Below are 22,967 nucleotides of genomic sequence, written 5' to 3' on the forward strand. Positions count from 1 at the left end.
AACGTAGTCTTTTCCTGCAATGCCATGCCCCTTTATGTGAAGCCACGCCCATCCCAACGAAGCCACACACCCTATTTTGCGGCGCGCGACGAAGGCGCGCGCATATTTATAACTTTAATAGTGCCAGTTATGGGGGATGGGGGGGGGGGGCGCCGAAGAATTTTTTGGCTTGGGGGAGAAAAATTTCTAGTTACGCCACTGGTAGGCGCTGGTGCGCTCCTCCGCTGATTACCTGCAATCAGGGAATGGTGGAGAAGTGAGGGGCGCAGGGAGCCATACACACTACATATTTGGCCATAATCACACAGGTGACATTTCATATACAGTATGTGTGTGCTACATTTATTCTATAGATAAACATTATGTACAAACGTTATAGTAATGACCAATACATCTCTAATCTAGTAATATACAGTAACAATGACAGCTGGGTGCTGAGGCTGCAGCCCTGGTCAGGGACAGGTAGTGTCTGTGATGTCACAATGCAGCCCTGGTCAGGGACAGGTAGTGTCTGTGATGTCACAATCGTGTCATAACCTCATATCCACTTGGATGTTACTCAGAGAGAATAGTTGCTTCCCAGACATCAGTGTGAGAAGTCGCGTCTTTATCAGAGCTGTTAAGCTTTTATTTATAATTATTACTATTAGATTAGAATAGCTATATTAAGTATTTTATATAGAACTATTATTATAAGATCACTGCCCAGTGTCCAGAGTGTTAGGACCGGGCCCAACACCCCTCTTTGAGGATGTACGGCCTCTCGTGGAGGAGGCTGTTTTCGATCTTTTGCTGCCCACCTAGGCTGAACTGCATTATTGCCAAACTGGCCTTTCACCCCCCGGAGCCTACGTACACGCTACGTGAGATTGAGGCAGCCCCAGCACAGGACCTGGCGCAGGATGAGCAGGTGGACCCCACAATCTGTCTACCTCCCGTATGTAATCTGCAGCTATCAGAAGGGGCTAACTGGCCACACTCCCAGCAGAAGCTGGACGCTGTAGAGATGTTCCGCTGTACCACCAAGCGGGGGAATAGCCTGGCCTGTATGTACGTCCGCTGCGTCCCTGGGAGCCGCTACACACTCCTCTACTCTCACGACTGTGCTGTTGACCTAGGCAAGATGTGCAGACGCTACCTTGCCCTAGGCTCCAAGATCAAGTGCAATATATTCTCCTACGACTACTCCGGCTATGGGGTGAGCAGCGGAAAGCCAAGCGAGAAGAACGCATATGCAGACATCGAGGCAGCTTGGCTCGCCCTGAGGACCCGGTATGTATGATTGGGGTGTATGAGTCTTCCCCAGCCCCCACACAGCCTCTGCCTGACACCCTGCATGTGGTGTATGGGTGTCCTGTATGTATGTGGGGGATATGCTACAGTAAGGGCTACTATTTACTACGTAGGGTGAATGTATATGCTGTGTATTGTGCTCCTATTAGTTTATATACTCCTCTCCCCGCATGAACTGGTTATACAGTATAAATGTAATTGGTGTATTGGGACTTGCTTACATAAAGACAGTGGGTATATATCGCTGGCATTATAGGGTCTTAGCCAAAGGATGTAACTACTGCAGAAGCAGGGGGTGACACTTTCCTCTGCTCTCCTGCCTCATAGGACGCACTGCCATATGTACTGTGCTGTAAGAGTATGTTGCATTATTGGGCTCCCCATTCTATCTAGCAGCATAGAGGGGTTTCCTTCCAATGTGACTGGACGCTCCCCTCCCCTAGCTCCTTAGTGTTCCTAGCTGACTGGAACTAGGTAAATGTGCATAACCTATGTAGTCCTGTTCCACACATACACTGCCTATCACTCATATAAGTTATCCAGTCATTTACCTAGTTCAGATATCCAGCCTTTATATACAAGTTTCCCATAAGGAACCACAATAGAAGTGATGTAATTGGAGTTTGATCATTTTTCTGCTTTATCTCTACAGATATGGAGTCCAGGCGGAAAATATCATCCTGTATGGAGAGAGCATTGGGACAGCACCGGCAGTTGACCTTGCCACGCGCTACAAATGTGCAGCAGTAATACTGCACGGGGCGCTCATGTCAGGTGTGCGGATGGGCTATCCTAACGCCCGGAGGGCCTACTGTTGGGATGCCTTCACCAAGTAAGACATTGCTGTGTTTTTATATTAAGCTGTAGGTTACTTGTGGGGTTTAGTATGTGCTGGGAGCAAGCAGTACCAGGGTCAGCCCACGTACTGGATAACTGAATTGGGCCCTAGGTGCGCGTTGGCAGGCAAACAACAGGGGTATATCTACTAAATGTCCATTTCCATCAATTTTTATCTGTTGGAGATCCATCTGGATGGATGTTGTGTTCTAAAACACACATTTACTAACACATAATCTTTTTATATATTTTTTTCAATGTTAGTAAATGTGTGTTTTATCCCCCGGAATGCAACATCCATTTAGATTGATTTCTCTCAATTTGAAATTAATAAATATCGAACTTTAGTAAATACACCCCCAGCTCTGTTGGCCCAATCAGTTTGTATGTGTATCCCAGTGGGATGTCTTCAGCATTCCAATGGACGGGGTGCCGGCGGTCATGTGACCGACGCCGGAATGCCAACACCACTTGGTACACAGGCACTGGAATACCGACCACTGAAGGTAAGTATAGTGGAGAGCTTTAGTGTTAGGGCCCGCGGTGATTAGAGTTAGGCACTGGGGGGGTTTAGCCCTAGCTGCCAACCCCCCAAGGGTTATCCCTAGCCACCACCCCCAGGGAGTTAGCCCTAGCTGCCACACCCGGGAGGTTAGGTTAGGGATGAGTAAAAACACTTACCCCCTCCACCGATCTTCAATGTCAGAATGCCGGTGACGGTCATGTGACCACCGGTATCCCAACCACTGGGATAGCATACTGAACCCATCCCATCTTATACCAAATGCTAATCCAATTAGAGTACATGAGTCTTTTCTGATTGGAAAACTAACAGGATAATTCCCTACCAGAAACCTTTCTGGGGGGCTATGGCCCTGTGTCTCTTGTCAGTTTTGTAACACCCTGCATCTACTGCTGCCCCTCTTCATCTCGCATGCTCGCATTGGCGAGCAATGCTCTGCCTGTGTGAGCAATTGACCCCGGTGTCTGCGCACTCTCCTCACTACAGCCGCCTCAATGTCTTCTCATACAGGCAGCAAGTTGTCGGTTTGCGGGAGCCGGCGTAGCTGCAGTGGGAGTGTGTACAACATTGAGGCTACTTCTGCAGAACTTAAACACTGGATCCCCAGATAAGTTACCTCTGGCACCGGTTTTACTCCCAATATATCATAGCTGCTTATAAATGGGAAATACGGCACTATTCCTCTTTCATCCTATTTGTATTGTATAACAGAAACAAGTTGAAGTCTTGTGCATGACTTTGGCTTATTAGGTCAATAGATTGCACTGGGCTCATTACCAACAGTAGATTCATTGTCCAACATTGCTCTGCCAAAGTCCTGTATGTGACCTTCTACATGAGCAGCTCTGCATGTTACCTGATGCATTATTTCCATTCTATATGTTTAGTGGCCGTTTTACATGTGTGATAGCTCCATGCTGTTTCTGTTGTATAATCCCTTTGTATCATGTCCTTTGCAGCATCGACAAAATCTCCAAGGTCACCTGCCCGGTACTCATCATCCATGGGACTAAAGATGCGGTTGTGGACTTCTGCCATGGGCTGACAATGTATGAGCGCTGCCCAACTGCTGTAAAGCCTCTCTGGGTGGAAGGAGGAGGGCACACGGATTTACATAAGCACAGGCAATATCTAGTGAGACTCCAGAAATTCATCTCTCAGGAGCTGCCCAATATATGAATCCACCACCGCCCCTGTACAAGTACCATCTAATCCGGGGGACTGAGACCTCTCGATGGCACATTCCACCTAGGTGCATTATAGATCCATCAGATCCATCAGTCAAAGATATCGACCATGGACTGCAGGGAGCTAACATCCAGGATCTGACATATATATAATGCCTAATGCTCTCTTACAATACACCAATCTGAACTAACTCAAGGGTGTCTGTGTTATTTTTCCATAGCGTTGTCTCATTCAGGAACACAAGCTGTAAGCATGGGGGATATAGCTGCGAATATACAATGATAAATAGGCCCCATAGAAGGTTGCCAAATATCACATAATCTCAGGAGGAGAGGTGTGCTGAGCAACATTATCTGTCCAAGCCACAGGATCCCTCACTGTCCATAGCTGTGTTCTGATGTACGGGTGCAGAACCATTGTGCATAGGAACAGACAGCTCCAATAAAAGAATATGAACTACAGTTAGCTACAGTTGCTAAGGAAAATATCTAGACCTGCCATAGAATAACTGACAGAGATACCACTAGGACTAGTATAAATATGCATCTGTATAACTATATTCATCTGCTGTGCTGCATTTATACAAGTGAGATGACGCACCATATTCATCCTACCAAATGTACATAGACTGGAGTAACAGCAGTTACTAAGCCCTGGAGCAGGCCTCCGCACCCCCACATCTGCCCCACCGTTAGTGCGTGATATCACACTGATGTGCATATTTATGTAACTGCTACCTAATAAGAGTTAGATGGAGGGGGCTGGTGCCAGGGTGATATACTGCTGATATATTAGTATCAGTAAGTGCGGTATCTCTCAGTAGAGGTTTGTAATAAGCGGCCGTGAAATAAATGATCTTCTATTGAGGGCAGAAATTATCACCTGCCTGGAGTATATGGAGATTAAATAAATTCAATAAGTAACTGGGGAGACAGACTCCTGATTAATACAGATACTGTATACTACTGTTATAGATCGGGGTGATAGTCCCCTCCCTGTGTCAGACTATCAGAGGAGAGGCTATTACATTTGGATGGGGGGAGGGATTCAGGGGAAATTTGAGAAAAAATTACTTCACAGAAAGGGTATTGGACAAGTGGACTAGCCTCCCATCAGAGGTGGTAGAGGCTAAGACAGTAGAGCAATTTAGATAGATAGATAGATAGATAGATAGATAGATAGATAGATAGATAGATAGATAGATAGATAACTGTAGATATGAAGATAGATACTGTAGATATGAATATAGATAGAAATTGTAGATATGAAGATAGATAGATAGATAGATAGATAGATAGATAGATAGATAGATAGATAGATAGATAGATAGATAGATAGATAGAAACTGTAAATATGAATATAGATAGAAACTGTAAATATGAAGATAGATAGATAGATAGATAGATAGATAGATAGATAGATAGATAGATAGATAGATAGATAGATAGATAGATAGATAGATAGATAATGTAGATATGAAGATAGATAGATAGATAGATAGATAGATAGATAGATAGATAGATAGATAGATAGATAGATAGATAGATACACAGATACTGTAGATATGAATATAGATAGAAATGGTAGATATGAAGAAAGATAGATAGATAGATAGAGACTGTAGATATGAAGATAGATAGATAGATAGATAGATAGATAGATAGATAGATAGATAGATAGATAGATAGATACTGTAGATATGAAGATAGTAAGATAGATAGGATACTGTAGATATGAAGATAGATGCTGTAGATATGAAGATAGATAGATAGATAGATAGATAGATAGATAGATAGATAGATAGATACTGTAGATATGAAGATAGATAGATAGATAGATAGATAACTGTAGATATGAAGATAGATAATGTAGATATGAATATAGATAGAAACTGTAGATATGAAGATAGATAGATAGATAGATAGATAGATAGATAGATAGATAGATAGATAGATAGATAACTGTAGATATGAAGATAGATACTGTAGATATGAAGATAGATAAATACTGTAGATAGATACTGTAGACCGGGCCCTTATAATAATATTATGTATATAAAGGTTGAGTGCTATACATGGAATCTATTGTTAATAAGCCCTCTAGGATTGTTTTAAAAATTACAGTGGAACGATGTGAATTGCTGTAATATAACTGGTACTGACTCAGTTATGCTATAGCGTTATATGGAACGTGTAATCATTATGCAGCCCTCGCGGTGGCTTGGGGGCGAGGGGCTGCGGGGGCGCCACTGATTTAGCACAGATTGACATGCGGACGAGCGTCCGCATGTCAATCTGCTCCTACTAACCCTCCCTGCCGTGTTGGAGGGACACGGAGGGCACAGCGCGCGCCTCTCCTGTGTCCCTCCTGCATCATCTCCGGCGGCCGCGGGTCTAAAAGAAGAAGTGCCGGTTCGTGAGCCAATCAGAGCTCACGAACGGCACTTCGTTTATTAGACCCGCGGCCGCCGGAGATGATGCAGGAGGGACACAGGAGAGGCGCGCGCTGTGCCCTCCGTGTCCCTCCAACACAAACCAGCGGGGGAGCAGCGGCGGCGGGGGAGGGGGCATATATGGCACTGGGGGGAAATATCTGGCACTGGGGGCATATGTGGCACTGGGGGTTGGGGGAATCTGGCACTGGGAGCATATCTGGCACTGGGGGGGAATAGCTGGCACTGGGGGCATATGTGGCACTGGGGGGGGGATATCTGGCACTGGGGGCATATGTGGCACTGAGGGGGAATATCTGGCACTGGGGGCATATGTGGCACTGGGGGGGTATATGTGTACCTGGCACATAGGGGGGGGGGCTATATTGTGCACTGGGGTCATGTGAGTACCTGGCACCGTGGGGTAATATCTGGCACTGGGGACATATGTGGCACTGGGAGCACAGCCCTAGCAACAAGCACTACCCCCTAGCAACGAGCATGACACCCAGTGCATGAAACCCCTGGCAACGAGCATGACACCCAGTGCATGAAACCCCTGGCAACGAGCATGACACCCAGTGCATGAAACACCTGGCAACGAGCATGACACCCAGTGCATGAAACACCTGGCAACGAGCATGACACCCAGTGCATGATACCCCTGGCAACGAGAATGACACCCTGAGCATGAAAACCCCTGGCAACGAGCAGGTAATTTAAAAGTAATTAGAAGCCTTACTGTAGGACTTAATGTGTAATGGGCATTACGGTGTGTGGCATAATGTATCACGGACATTGCGGTGTGTGTCATAATGTGTCACAGGCATTACGGTGTGTGGCATACTGTATCACGGGCATTGTGGTATAATGTCTCAGGGTCATTGCAGTGTGGCATAATGTATAACGGGCATTGCGGTGTGTAGCATAGGGTATAACGGGCATTGCGGTATGTGTCAGGCATTACGGTGTGTTGTATACTATATCACGGGCATTGTGGTATGTGGTATAATGTATCAGGGGCATTGCAGTGTGTAGCATAATGTATAACGGGCATTGCGATTCCTGTCATAATGTGTCAGGCATTACGGTGTGTTGTATACTATATCACGGGCATTGTGGTATGTGGTATAATGTATCAGGGGCATTGCAGTGTGTAGCATAATGTATAACGGGCATTGCGATTCCTGTCATAATGTGTCCGGGGCATTACGGTGTGTGGCATAATGTGTCGGGGGCATTATGGTGTGTGCATATTGTGTCATGTGCATTATTGTGTGTGGCATAATGTCTAAGGGCCATTGCAGTATGTGGCATAATGTATACTGGGCATTACTATAAGGAGGAAAAATGACAAATAATGTAAGGGGCATGAATCAGGATTATTTTTCTTTCCAGTGGTGGCTAACGTCTGGGCGTGCAGGTTGGAAAACTGGGGTATAACGTAGTCTTTTCCTGCAATGCCATGCCCCTTTATGTGAAGCCACGCCCATCCCAACGAAGCCACACACCCTATTTTGCGGCGCGCGACGAAGGCGCGCGCATATTTATAACTTTAATAGTGCCAGTTATGGGGGATGGGGGGGGGGGGGGCGCCGAAGAATTTTTTGGCTTGGGGGAGAAAAATTTCTAGTAACGCCACTGGTAGGCGCTGGTGCGCTCCTCCGCTGATTACCTGCAATCAGGGAATGGTGGAGAAGTGAGGGGCGCAGGGAGCCATACACACTACATATTTGGCCATAATCGCACAGGTGACATTTCATATACAGTATGTGTGTGCTACATTTATTCTATAGATAAACATTATGTACAAACGTTATAGTAATGACCAATACATCTCTAATCTAGTAATATACAGTAACAATGACAGCTGGGTGCTGAGGCTGCAGCCCTGGTCAGGGACAGGTAGTGTCTGTGATGTCACAATGCAGCCCTGGTCAGTGACAGGTAGTGTCTGTGATGTCACAATCGTGTCATAACCTCATATCCACTTGGATGTTACTCAGAGAGAATAGTTTCTTCCCAGACATCAGTGTGAGAAGTCGCGTCTTTATCAGAGCTGTTAAGCTTTTATTTATAATTATTACTATTAGATTAGAATAGCTATATTAAGTATTTTATATAGAACTATTATTATAAGATCACTGCCCAGTGTCCAGAGTGTTAGGACCGGGCCCAACACCCCTCTTTGAGGATGTACGGCCTCTCGTGGAGGAGGCTGCTTTCGATCTTTTGCTGCCCACCTAGGCTGAACTGCATTATTGCCAAACTGGCCTTTCACCCCCCGGAGCCTACGTACACGCTACGTGAGATTGAGGCAGCCCCAGCACAGGACCTGGCGCAGGATGAGCAGGTGGACCCCACAATCTGTCTACCTCCCGTATGTAATCTGCAGCTATCAGAAGGGGCTAACTGGCCACACTCCCAGCAGAAGCTGGACGCTGTAGAGATGTTCCGCTGTACCACCAAGCGGGGGAATAGCCTGGCCTGTATGTACGTCCGCTGCGTCCCTGGGAGCCGCTACACACTCCTCTACTCTCACGACTGTGCTGTTGACCTAGGCAAGATGTGCAGACGCTACCTTGCCCTAGGCTCCAAGATCAAGTGCAATATATTCTCCTACGACTACTCCGGCTATGGGGTGAGCAGCGGAAAGCCAAGCGAGAAGAACGCATATGCAGACATCGAGGCAGCTTGGCTCGCCCTGAGGACCCGGTATGTATGATTGGGGTGTATGAGTCTTCCCCAGCCCCCACACAGCCTCTGCCTGACACCCTGCATGTGGTGTATGGGTGTCCTGTATGTATGTGGGGGATATGCTACAGTAAGGGCTACTATTTACTACGTAGGGTGAATGTATATGCTGTGTATTGTGCTCCTATTAGTTTATATACTCCTCTCCCCGCATGAACTGGTTATACAGTATAAATGTAATCGGTGTATTGGGACTTGCTTACATAAAGACAGTGGGTATATATTTCTGGCATTATAGGGTCTTAGCCAAAGGATGTAACTACTGCAGAAGCAGGGGGTGACACTTTCCTCTGCTCTCCTGCCTCATAGGACGCACTGCCATATGTACTGTGCTGTAAGAGTATGTTGCATTATTGGGCTCCCCATTCTATCTAGCAGCATAGAGGGGTTTCCTTCCAATGTGACTGGACGCTCCCCTCCCCTAGCTCCTTAGTGTTCCTAGCTGACTGGAACTAGGTAAATGTGCATAACCTATGTAGTCCTGTTCCACACATACACTGCCTATCACTCATATAAGTTATCCAGTCATTTACCTACTTCAGATATCCAGCCTTTATATACAAGTTTCCCATAAGGAACCACAATAGAAGTGATGTAATTGGAGTTTGATCATTTTTCTGCTTTATCTCTACAGATATGGAGTCCCGACGGAAAATATCATCCTGTATGGAGAGAGCATTGGGACAGCACCGGCAGTTGACCTTGCCACGCGCTACAAATGTGCAGCAGTAATACTGCACGGGGCGCTCATGTCAGGTGTGCGGATGGGCTATCCTAACGCCCGGAGGGCCTACTGTTGGGATGCCTTCACCAAGTAAGACATTGCTGTGTTTTTATATTAAGCTGTAGGTTACTTGTGGGGTTTAGTATGTGCTGGGAGCAAGCAGTACCAGGGTCAGCCCACGTACTGGATAACTGAATTGGCCCCTAGGTGCGCGTTGGCAGGCAAACAACAGGGGTATATCTACTAAATGTCCATTTCCATCAATTTTTATCTGTTGGAGATCCATCTGGATGGATGTTGTGTTCTAAAACACACATTTACTAACACATAATCTTTTTATATATTTTTTTCAATGTTAGTAAATGTGTGTTTTATCCCCCGGAATGCAACATCCATTTAGATTGATTTCTCTCAATTTGAAATTAATAAATATCGAACTTTAGTAAATACACCCCCAGCTCTGTTGGCCCAATCAGTTTGTATGTGTATCCCAGTAGGATGTCTTCAGCATTCCAATGGACGGGGTGCCGGCGGTCATGTGACCGACGCCGGAATGCCAACACCACTTGGTACACAGGCACTGGAATACCGACCACTGAAGGTAAGTATAGTGGAGAGCTTTAGTGTTAGGGCCCGCGGTGATTAGAGTTAGGCACTGGGGGGGTTTAGCCCTAGCTGCCAACCCCCCAAGGGTTATCCCTAGCCACCACCCCCAGGGAGTTAGCCCTAGCTGCCACACCCGGGAGGTTAGGGTAGGGATGAGTAAAAACACTTACCCCCTCCACCGATCTTCAATGTCAGAATGCCGGTGACGGTCATGTGACCACCGGTATCCCAACCACTGGGATAGCATACTGAACCCATCCCATCTTATACCGAATGCTAATCCAATTAGAGTACATGAGTCTTTTCTGATTGGAAAACTAACAGGATAATTCCCTACCAGAAACCTTTCTGGGGGGCTATGGCCCTGTGTCTCTTGTCAGTTTTGTAACACCCTGCATCTACTGCTGCCCCTCTTCATCTCGCATGCTCGCATTGGCGAGCAATGCTCTGCCTGTGTGAGCAATTGACCCCGGTGTCTGCGCACTCTCCTCACTACAGCCGCCTCAATGTCTTCTCATACAGGCAGCAAGTTGTCGGTTTGCGGGAGCCGGCGTAGCTGCAGTGGAAGTGTGTACAACATTGAGGCTACTTCTGCAGAACTTAAACACTGGATCCCCAGATAAGTTACCTCTGGCACCGGTTTTACTCCCAATATATCATAGCTGCTTATAAATGGGAAATACGGCACTATTCCTCTTTCATCCTATTTGTATTGTATAACAGAAACAAGTTGAAGTCTTGTGCATGACTTTGGCTTATTAGGTCAATAGATTGCACTGGGCTCATTACCAACAGTAGATTCATTGTCCAACATTGCTCTGCCAAAGTCCTGTATGTGACCTTCTACATGAGCAGCTCTGCATGTTACCTGATGCATTATTTCCATTCTATATGTTTAGTGGCCGTTTTACATGTGTGATAGCTCCATGCTGTTTCTGTTGTATAATCCCTTTGTATCATGTCCTTTGCAGCATCGACAAAATCTCCAAGGTCACCTGCCCGGTACTCATCATCCATGGGACTAAAGATGCGGTTGTGGACTTCTGCCATGGGCTGACAATGTATGAGCGCTGCCCAACTGCTGTAAAGCCTCTCTGGGTGGAAGGAGGAGGGCACACGGATTTACATAAGCACAGGCAATATCTAGTGAGACTCCAGAAATTCATCTCTCAGGAGCTGCCCAATATATGAATCCACCACCGCCCCTGTACAAGTACCATCTAATCCGGGGGACTGAGACCTCTCGATGGCACATTCCACCTAGGTGCATTATAGATCCATCAGATCCATCAGTCAAAGATATCGACCATGGACTGCAGGGAGCTAACATCCAGGATCTGACATATATATAATGCCTAATGCTCTCTTACAATACACCAATCTGAACTAACTCAAGGGTGTCTGTGTTATTTTTCCATAGCGTTGTCTCATTCAGGAACACAAGCTGTAAGCATGGGGGATATAGCTGCGAATATACAATGATAAATAGGCCCCATAGAAGGTTGCCAAATATCACATAATCTCAGGAGGAGAGGTGTGCTGAGCAACATTATCTGTCCAAGCCACAGGATCCCTCACTGTCCATAGCTGTGTTCTGATGTACGAGTGCAGAACCATTGTGCATAGGAACAGACAGCTCCAATAAAAGAATATGAACTACAGTTAGCTACAGTTGCTAAGGAAAATATCTAGACCTGCCATAGAATAACTGACAGAGATACCACTAGGACTAGTATAAATATGCATCTGTATAACTATATTCATCTGCTGTGCTGCATTTATACAAGTGAGATGACGCACCATATTCATCCTACCAAATGTACATAGACTGGAGTAACAGCAGTTACTAAGCCCTGGAGCAGGCCTCCGCACCCCCACATCTGCCCCACCGTTAGTGCGTAATATCACACTGATGTGCATATTTATGTAACTGCTACCTAATAAGAGTTAGATGGAGGGGGCTGGTGCCAGGGTGATATACTGCTGATATATTAGTATCAGTAAGTGCGGTATCTCTCAGTAGAGGTTTGTAATAAGCGGCCGTGAAATAAATGATCTTCTATTGAGGGCAGAAATTATCACCTGCCTGGAGTATATGGAGATTAAATAAATTCAATAAGTAACTGGGGAGACAGACTCCTGATTAATACAGATACTGTATACTACTGTTATAGATCGGGGTGATAGTCCCCTCCCTGTGTCAGACTATCAGAGGAGAGGCTATTACATTTGGATGGGGGGAGGGATTCAGGGGAAATTTGAGAAAAAATTACTTCACAGAAAGGGTATTGGACAAGTGGACTAGCCTCCCATCAGAGGTGGTAGAGGCTAAGACAGTAGAGCAATTTAGATAGATAGATAGATAGATAGATAGATAGATAGATAGATAGATAGATAACTGTAGATATGAAGATAGATACTGTAGATATGAATATAGATAGAAATTGTAGATATGAAGATAGATAGATAGATAGATAGATAGATAGATAGATAGATAGATAGATAGATAGATAGAAACTGTAAATATGAATATAGATAGAAACTGTAAATATAAAGATAGATAGATAGATAGATAGATAGATAGATAGATAGATAGATAGATAGATAGATAGATAATGTAGATATGAAGATAGATAGATAGATAGATAGATAGATAGATAGATAGATAGATAGATAGATAGATACACAGATACTGTAGATATGAATATAGATAGAAATGGTAGATATGAAGAAAGATAGATAGATAGATAGATAGATAGATAGATAGATAGATAGATAGAGACTGTAGATATGAAGATAGATAGATAGATAGATAGATAGATAGATAGATAGATAGATAGATAGATACTGTAGATATGAAGATAGTAAGATAGATAGGATACTGTAGATATGAAAATAGATGCTGTAGATATGAAGATAGATAGATAGATAGATAGATAGATAGATAGATAGATAGATAGATACTGTAGATATGAAGATAGATAGATAGATAGATAGATAACTGTAGATATGAAGATAGATAATGTAGATATGAATATAGATAGAAACTGTAGATATGAAGATAGATAGATAGATAGATAGATAACTGTAGATATGAAGATAGATACTGTAGATATGAAGATAGATAAATACTGTAGATAGATACTGTAGACCGGGCCCTTATAATAATATTATGTATATAAAGGTTGAGTGCTATACATGGAATCTATTGTTAATAAGCCCTCTAGGATTGTTTTAAAAATTACAGTGGAACGATGTGAATTGCTGTAATATAACTGGTACTGACTCAGTTATGCTATAGCGTTATATGGAACGTGTAATCATTATGTGCCATGACTAAGGATGGGTGCGTAATATATGGAAGTAGGCGCCAGTGGCGTAACTACTGCCCCCGCAGCCCTCGCGGTGGCTTGGGGGCGAGGGGCTGCGGGGGCGCCACTGATTTAGCACAGATTGACATGCGGACGAGCGTCCGCATGTCAATCTGCTCCTACTAACCCTCCCTGCCGTGTTGGAGGGACACGGAGGGCACAGCGCGCGCCTCTCCTGTGTCCCTCCTGCATCATCTCCGGCGGCCGCGGGTCTAAAAGAAGAAGTGCCGGTTCGTGAGCCAATCAGAGCTCACGAACGGCACTTCGTTTATTAGACCCGCGGCCGCCGGAGATGATGCAGGAGGGACACAGGAGAGGCGCGCGCTGTGCCCTCCGTGTCCCTCCAACACAAACCAGCGGGGGAGCAGCGGCGGCGGGGGAGGGGGCATATATGGCACTGGGGGGAAATATCTGGCACTGGGGGCATATGTGGCACTGGGGGTTGGGGGAATCTGGCACTGGGAGCATATCTGGCACTGGGGGGGAATAGCTGGCACTGGGGGCATATGTGGCACTGGGGGGGGGGATATCTGGCACTGGGGGCATATGTGGCACTGAGGGGGAATATCTGGCACTGGGGGCATATGTGGCACTGGGGGGGTATATGTGTACCTGGCACATAGGGGGGGGGGGGGCTATATTGTGCACTGGGGTCATGTGAGTACCTGGCACCGTGGGGTAATATCTGGCACTGGGGACATATGTGGCACTGGGAGCACAGCCCTAGCAACAAGCACTACCCCCTAGCAACGAGCATGACACCCAGTGCATGAAACCCCTGGCAACGAGCATGACACCCAGTGCATGAAACCCCTGGCAACGAGCATGACACCCAGTGCATGAAACACCTGGCAACGAGCATGACACCCAGTGCATGAAACACCTGGCAACGAGCATGACACCCAGTGCATGATACCCCTGGCAACGAGAATGACACCCTGAGCATGAAAACCCCTGGCAACGAGCAGGTAATTTAAAAGTAATTAGAAGCCTTACTGTAGGACTTAATGTGTAATGGGCATTACGGTGTGTGGCATAATGTATCACGGACATTGCGGTGTGTGTCATAATGTGTCACAGGCATTACGGTGTGTGGCATACTGTATCACGGGCATTGTGGTATAATGTCTCAGGGTCATTGCAGTGTGGCATAATGTATAACGGGCATTGCGGTGTGTAGCATAGGGTATAACGGGCATTGCGGTATGTGTCAGGCATTACGGTGTGTTGTATACTATATCACGGGCATTGTGGTATGTGGTATAATGTATCAGGGGCATTGCAGTGTGTAGCATAATGTATAACGGGCATTGCGATTCCTGTCATAATGTGTCAGGCATTACGGTGTGTTGTATACTATATCACGGGCATTGTGGTATGTGGTATAATGTATCAGGGGCATTGCAGTGTGTAGCATAATGTATAACGGGCATTGCGATTCCTGTCATAATGTGTCCGGGGCATTACGGTGTGTGGCATAATGTGTCGGGGGCATTATGGTGTGTGCATATTGTGTCATGTGCATTATTGTGTGTGGCATAATGTCTAAGGGCCATTGCAGTATGTGGCATAATGTATACTGGGCATTACCATAAGGAGGAAAAATTACAAATAATGTAAGGGGCATGAATCAGGATTATTTTTCTTTCCAGTGGTGGCTAACGTCTGGGCGTGCAGGTTGGAAAACTGGGGTATAACGTAGTCTTTTCCTGCAATGCCATGCCCCTTTATGTGAAGCCACGCCCATCCCAACGAAGCCACACACCCTATTTTGCGGCGTGCGACGAAGGCGCGCGCATATTTATAACTTTAATAGTGCCAGTTATGGGGGATGGGGGGGGGGGCGCCGAAGAATTTTTTGGCTTGGGGGAGAAAAATTTCTAGTTACGCCACTGGTAGGCGCTGGTGCGCTCCTCCGCTGATTACCTGCAATCAGGGAATGGTGGAGAAGTGAGGGGCGCAGGGAGCCATACACACTACATATTTGGCCATAATCACACAGGTGACATTTCATATACAGTATGTGTGTGCTACATTTATTCTATAGATAAACATTATGTACAAACGTTATAGTAATGACCAATACATCTCTAATCTAGTAATATACAGTAACAATGACAGCTGGGTGCTGAGGCTGCAGCCCTGGTCAGGGACAGGTAGTGTCTGTGATGTCACAATGCAGCCCTGGTCAGTGACAGGTAGTGTCTGTGATGTCACAATGCAGCCCTGGTCAGTGACAGGTAGTGTCTGTGATGTCACAATCGTGTCATAACCTCATATCCACTTGGATGTTACTCAGAGAGAATAGTTGCTTCCCAGACATCAGTGTGAGAAGTCGCGTCTTTATCAGAGCTGTTAAGCTTTTATTTATAATTATTACTATTAGATTAGAATAGCTATATTAAGTATTTTATATAGAACTATTATTATAAGATCACTGCCCAGTGTCCAGAGTGTTAGGACCGGGCCCAACACCCCTCTTTGAGGATGTACGGCCTCTCGTGGAGGAGGCTGTTTTCGATCTTTTGCTGCCCACCGAGGCTGAACTGCATTATTGCCAAACTGGCCTTTCACCCCCCGGAGCCTACGTACACGCTACGTGAGATTGAGGCAGCCCCAGCACAGGACCTGGCGCAGGATGAGCAGGTGGACCCCACAATCTGTCTACCTCCCGTATGTAATCTGCAGCTATCAGAAGGGGCTAACTGGCCACACTCCCAGCAGAAGCTGGACGCTGTAGAGATGTTCCGCTGTACCACCAAGCGGGGGAATAGCCTGGCCTGTATGTACGTCCGCTGCGTCCCTGGGAGCCGCTACACACTCCTCTACTCTCACGACTGTGCTGTTGACCTAGGCAAGATGTGCAGACGCTACCTTGCCCTAGGCTCCAAGATCAAGTGCAATATATTCTCCTACGACTACTCCGGCTATGGGGTGAGCAGCGGAAAGCCAAGCGAGAAGAACGCATATGCAGACATCGAGGCAGCTTGGCTCGCCCTGAGGACCCGGTATGTATGATTGGGGTGTATGAGTCTTCCCCAGCCCCCACACAGCCTCTGCCTGACACCCTGCATGTGGTGTATGGGTGTCCTGTATGTATGTGGGGGATATGCTACAGTAAGGGCTACTATTTACTACGTAGGGTGAATGTATATGCTGTGTATTGTGCTCCTATTAGTTTATATACTCCTCTCCCCGCATGAACTGGTTATACAGTATAAATGTAATCGGTGTATTGGGACTTGCTTACATAAAGACAGTGGGTATATATTTCTGGCATTATAGGGTCTTAGCCAAAGGATGTAACTACTGCAGAAGCAGGGGGTGACACTTTCCTCTGCTCTCCTGCCTCATAGGACGCACTGCCATATGTACTGTGCTGTAAGAGTATGTTGCATTATTGGGCTCCCCATTCTATCTAGCAGCATAGAGGGGTTTCCTTCCAATGTGACTGGACGCTCCCCTCCCCTAGCTCCTTAGTGTTCCTAGCTGACTGGAACTAGGTAAATGTGCATAACCTATGTAGTCCTGTTCCACACATACACTGCCTATCACTCATATAAGTTATCCAGTCATTTACCTACTTCAGATATCCAGCCTTTATATACAAGTTTCCCATAAGGAACCACAATAGAAGTGATGTAATTGGAGTTTGATCATTTTTCTGCTTTATCTCTACAGATATGGAGTCCCGGCGGAAAATATCATCCTGTATGGAGAGAGCATTGGGACAGCACCGGCAGTTGACCTTGCCACGCGCTACAAATGTGCAGCAGTAATACTGCACGGGGCGCTCATGTCAGGTGTGCGGATGGGCTATCCTAACGCCCGGAGGGCCTACTGTTGGGATGCCTTCACCAAGTAAGACATTGCTGTGTTTTTATATTAAGCTGTAGGTTACTTGTGGGGTTTAGTATGTGCTGGGAGCAAGCAGTACCAGGGTCAGCCCACGTACTGGATAACTGAATTGGCCCCTAGGTGCGCGTTGGCAGGCAAACAACAGGGGTATATCTACTAAATGTCCATTTCCATCAATTTTTATCTGTTGGAGATCCATCTGGATGGATGTTGTGTTCTAAAACACACATTTACTAACACATAATCTTTTTATATATTTTTTTCAATGTTAGTAAATGTGTGTTTTATCCCCCGGAATGCAACATCCATTTAGATTGATTTCTCTCAATTTGAAATTAATAAATATCGAACTTTAGTAAATACACCCCCAGCTCTGTTGGCCCAATCAGTTTGTATGTGTATCCCAGTGGGATGTCTTCAGCATTCCAATGGACGGGGTGCCGGCGGTCATGTGACCGACGCCGGAATGCCAACACCACTTGGTACACAGGCACTGGAATACCGACCACTGAAGGTAAGTATAGTGGAGAGCTTTAGTGTTAGGGCCCGCGGTGATTAGAGTTAGGCACTGGGGGGGTTTAGCCCTAGCTGCCAACCCCCCAAGGGTTATCCCTAGCCACCACCCCCAGGGAGTTAGCCCTAGCTGCCACACCCGGGAGGTTAGGGTAGGGATGAGTAAAAACACTTACCCCCTCCACCGATCTTCAATGTCAGAATGCCGGTGACGGTCATGTGACCACCGGTATCCCAACCACTGGGATAGCATACTGAACCCATCCCATCTTATACCGAATGCTAATCCAATTAGAGTACATGAGTCTTTTCTGATTGGAAAACTAACAGGATAATTCCCTACCAGAAACCTTTCTGGGGGGCTATGGCCCTGTGTCTCTTGTCAGTTTTGTAACACCCTGCATCTACTGCTGCCCCTCTTCATCTCGCATGCTCGCATTGGCGAGCAATGCTCTGCCTGTGTGAGCAATTGACCCCGGTGTCTGCGCACTCTCCTCACTACAGCCGCCTCAATGTCTTCTCATACAGGCAGCAAGTTGTCGGTTTGCGGGAGCCGGCGTAGCTGCAGTGGGAGTGTGTACAACATTGAGGCTACTTCTGCAGAACTTAAACACTGGATCCCCAGATAAGTTACCTCTGGCACCGGTTTTACTCCCAATATATCATAGCTGCTTATAAATGGGAAATACGGCACTATTCCTCTTTCATCCTATTTGTATTGTATAACAGAAACAAGTTGAAGTCTTGTGCATGACTTTGGCTTATTAGGTCAATAGATTGCACTGGGCTCATTACCAACAGTAGATTCATTGTCCAACATTGCTCTGCCAAAGTCCTGTATGTGACCTTCTACATGAGCAGCTCTGCATGTTACCTGATGCATTATTTCCATTCTATATGTTTAGTGTCCGTTTTACATGTGTGATAGCTCCATGCTGTTTCTGTTGTATAATCCCTTTGTATCATGTCCTTTGCAGCATCGACAAAATCTCCAAGGTCACCTGCCCGGTACTCATCATCCATGGGACTAAAGATGCGGTTGTGGACTTCTGCCATGGGCTGACAATGTATGAGCGCTGCCCAACTGCTGTAAAGCCTCTCTGGGTGGAAGGAGGAGGGCACACGGATTTACATAAGCACAGGCAATATCTAGTGAGACTCCAGAAATTCATCTCTCAGGAGCTGCCCAATATATGAATCCACCACCGCCCCTGTACAAGTACCATCTAATCCGGGGGACTGAGACCTCTCGATGGCACATTCCACCTAGGTGCATTATAGATCCATCAGATCCATCAGTCAAAGATATCGACCATGGACTGCAGGGAGCTAACATCCAGGATCTGACATATATATAATGCCTAATGCTCTCTTACAATACACCAATCTGAACTAACTCAAGGGTGTCTGTGTTATTTTTCCATAGCGTTGTCTCATTCAGGAACACAAGCTGTAAGCATGGGGGATATAGCTGCGAATATACAATGATAAATAGGCCCCATAGAAGGTTGCCAAATATCACATAATCTCAGGAGGAGAGGTGTGCTGAGCAACATTATCTGTCCAAGCCACAGGATCCCTCACTGTCCATAGCTGTGTTCTGATGTACGGGTGCAGAACCATTGTGCATAGGAACAGACAGCTCCAATAAAAGAATATGAACTACAGTTAGCTACAGTTGCTAAGGAAAATATCTAGACCTGCCATAGAATAACTGACAGAGATACCACTAGGACTAGTATAAATATGCATCTGTATAACTATATTCATCTGCTGTGCTGCATTTATACAAGTGAGATGACGCACCATATTCATCCTACCAAATGTACATAGACTGGAGTAACAGCAGTTACTAAGCCCTGGAGCAGGCCTCCGCACCCCCACATCTGCCCCACCGTTAGTGCGTGATATCACACTGATGTGCATATTTATGTAACTGCTACCTAATAAGAGTTAGATGGAGGGGGCTGGTGCCAGGGTGATATACTGCTGATATATTAGTATCAGTAAGTGCGGTATCTCTCAGTAGAGGTTTGTAATAAGCGGCCGTGAAATAAATGATCTTCTATTGAGGGCAGAAATTATCACCTGCCTGGAGTATATGGAGATTAAATAAATTCAATAAGTAACTGGGGAGACAGACTCCTGATTAATACAGATACTGTATACTACTGTTATAGATCGGGGTGATAGTCCCCTCCCTGTGTCAGACTATCAGAGGAGAGGCTATTACATTTGGATGGGGGGAGGGATTCAGGGGAAATTTGAGAAAAAATTACTTCACAGAAAGGGTATTGGACAAATGGACTAGCCTCCCATCAGAGGTGGTAGAGGCTAAGACAGTAGAGCAATTTAGATAGATAGATAGATAGATAGATAGATAGATAGATAGATAGATAGATAGATAGATAGATAACTGTAGATATGAAGATAGATACTGTAGATATGAATATAGATAGAAATTGTAGATATGAAGATAGATAGATAGATAGATAGATAGATAGATAGATAGATAGATAGATAGATAGATACTGTAAATATGAATATAGATAGAAACTGTAAATATGAAGATAGATAGATAGATAGATAGATAGATAGATAGATAGATAGATAGATAGATAATGTAGATATGAAGATAGATAGATAGATAGATAGATAGATAGATAGATAGATAGATAGATAGATAGATAGATAGATAGATACACAGATACTGTAGATATGAATATAGATAGAAATGGTAGATATGAAGAAAGATAGATAGATAGATAGATAGATACTGTAGATATGAAGATAGATAGATAGATAGATAGATAGATAGATAGATAGATAGATAGATAGATAGATAGATAGATAGATAGATACTGCAGATATGAAGATAGTAAGATAGATAGGATACTGTAGATATGAAGATAGATACTGTAGATATGAAGATAGATAGATAGATAGATAGATAGATAGATAGATAGATAGATAGATAGATAGATACTGTAGATATGAAGATAGATAGATAGATAGATAGATAGATAGATAGATAGATAGATAACTGTAGATATGAAGATAGATAATGTAGATATGAATATAGATAGAAACTGTAGATATGAAGATAGATAGATAGATAGATAGATAGATAGATAGATAGATAGATAGATAACTGTAGATATGAAGATAGATACTGTAGATATGAATATAGATAAATACTGTAGATAGATACTGTAGACCGGGCCCTTATAATATTATTATGAATATAAAGGTTGAGTGCTATACATGGAATCTATTGTTAATAAGCCCTCTAGGATTGTTCTAAAAATTACAGTGGAACGATGTGAATTGCTGTAATATAACTGGTACTGACTCAGTTATGCTATAGCGTTATATGGAACGTGTAATCATTATGTGCCATGATTAAGGATGGGTGCGTAATATATGGAAGTAGGCGCCAGTGGCGTAACTACTGCCCCCGCAGCCCTCGCGGTGGCTTGGGGGCGAGGGGCTGCGGGGGCGCCACTGATTTAGCACAGATTGACATGCGGACGAGCGTCCGCATGTCAATCTGCTCCTACTAACCCTCCCTGCCGTGTTGGAGGACACGGAGGGCACAGCGCGCGCCTCTCCTGTGTCCCTCCTGCATCATCTCCGGCGGCCGCGGGTCTAAAAGAAGAAATGCTGGTTCGTGAGCCAATCAGAGCTCACGAACGGCACTTCGTTTATTAGACCCGTGGCCGCCGGAGATGATGCAGGAGGGACACAGGAGAGGCGCGCGCTGTGCCCTCCGTGTCCCTCCAACACAAACCAGCGGGGGAGCAGCGGCGGCGGGGGAGGGGGCATATATGGCACTGGGGGGAAATATCTGGCACTGGGGGCATATGTGGCACTGGGGGTTGGGGGAATCTGGCACTGGGAGCATATCTGGCACTGGGGGGGAATAGCTGGCACTGGGGGCATATGTGGCACTGGGGGGGGGGATATCTGGCACTGGGGGCATATGTGGCACTGAGGGGGAATATCTGGCACTGGGGGCATATGTGGCACTGTGGGGGTATATGTGTACCTGGCACATAGGGGGGGGGGCTATATTGTGCACTGGGGTCATGTGAGTACCTGGCACCGTGGGGTAATATCTGGCACTGGGGACATATGTGGCACTGGGAGCACAGCCGTAGCAACAAGCACTACCCCCTAGCAACGAGCATGACACCCAGTGCATGAAACCCCTGGCAACGAGCATGACACCCAGTGCATGAAACCCCTGGCAACGAGCATGACACCCAGTGCATGAAACACCTGGCAACGAGCATGACACCCAGTGCATGAAACACCTGGCAACGAGCATGACACCCAGTGCATGATACCCCTGGCAACGAGAATGACACCCTGAGCATGAAAACCCCTGGCAACGAGCAGGTAATTTAAAAGTAATTAGAAGCCTTACTGTAGGACTTAATGTGTAATGGGCATTACGGTGTGTGGCATAATGTATCACGGACATTGCGGTGTGTGTCATAATGTGTCACAGGCATTACGGTGTGTGGCATACTGTATCACGGGCATTGTGGTATAATGTCTCAGGGTCATTGCAGTGTGGCATAATGTATAACGGGCATTGCGGTGTGTAGCATAGGGTATAACGGGCATTGCGGTATGTGTCAGGCATTACGGTGTGTTGTATACTATATCACGGGCATTGTGGTATGTGGTATAATGTATCAGGGGCATTGCAGTGTGTAGCATAATGTATAACGGGCATTGCGATTCCTGTCATAATGTGTCAGGCATTACGGTGTGTTGTATACTATATCACGGGCATTGTGGTATGTGGTATAATGTATCAGGGGCATTGCAGTGTGTAGCATAATGTATAACGGGCATTGC

At 45.6% G+C, this 22,967-nt stretch overlaps 3 protein-coding genes across 4 annotated transcripts in view; 2 read left to right on the top strand and 1 right to left on the bottom strand.

The window, feature by feature from the left end:
- The window catches only part of VWA3A (von Willebrand factor A domain containing 3A), a 772,281-nt gene that overhangs the window by 228,074 nt on the left and 521,240 nt on the right, over nt 1-22,967 (bottom strand). The gene's annotated exons all lie outside the window — the stretch shown is intronic.
- LOC134943676 (alpha/beta hydrolase domain-containing protein 17C-like) lies at nt 752-3,832 on the top strand. Its single transcript, XM_063932388.1, has 3 exons — nt 752-1,272; nt 1,946-2,125; nt 3,613-3,832. The coding sequence occupies exons 1-3, from the start codon at nt 752-754 to the stop codon at nt 3,830-3,832; spliced, it is 921 nt and encodes a 306-aa protein (XP_063788458.1).
- On the top strand, nt 8,467-11,547 carry LOC134943677 (alpha/beta hydrolase domain-containing protein 17C-like). Its single transcript, XM_063932389.1, has 3 exons — nt 8,467-8,987; nt 9,661-9,840; nt 11,328-11,547. Exons 1-3 carry the CDS (start codon nt 8,467-8,469, stop codon nt 11,545-11,547), a joined length of 921 nt encoding a protein of 306 aa, XP_063788459.1.

The sequence above is a fragment of the Pseudophryne corroboree genome, chromosome 7, assembly GCF_028390025.1.
Source record: "Pseudophryne corroboree isolate aPseCor3 chromosome 7, aPseCor3.hap2, whole genome shotgun sequence".
Lineage (NCBI taxonomy): Eukaryota > Metazoa > Chordata > Amphibia > Anura > Myobatrachidae > Pseudophryne > Pseudophryne corroboree.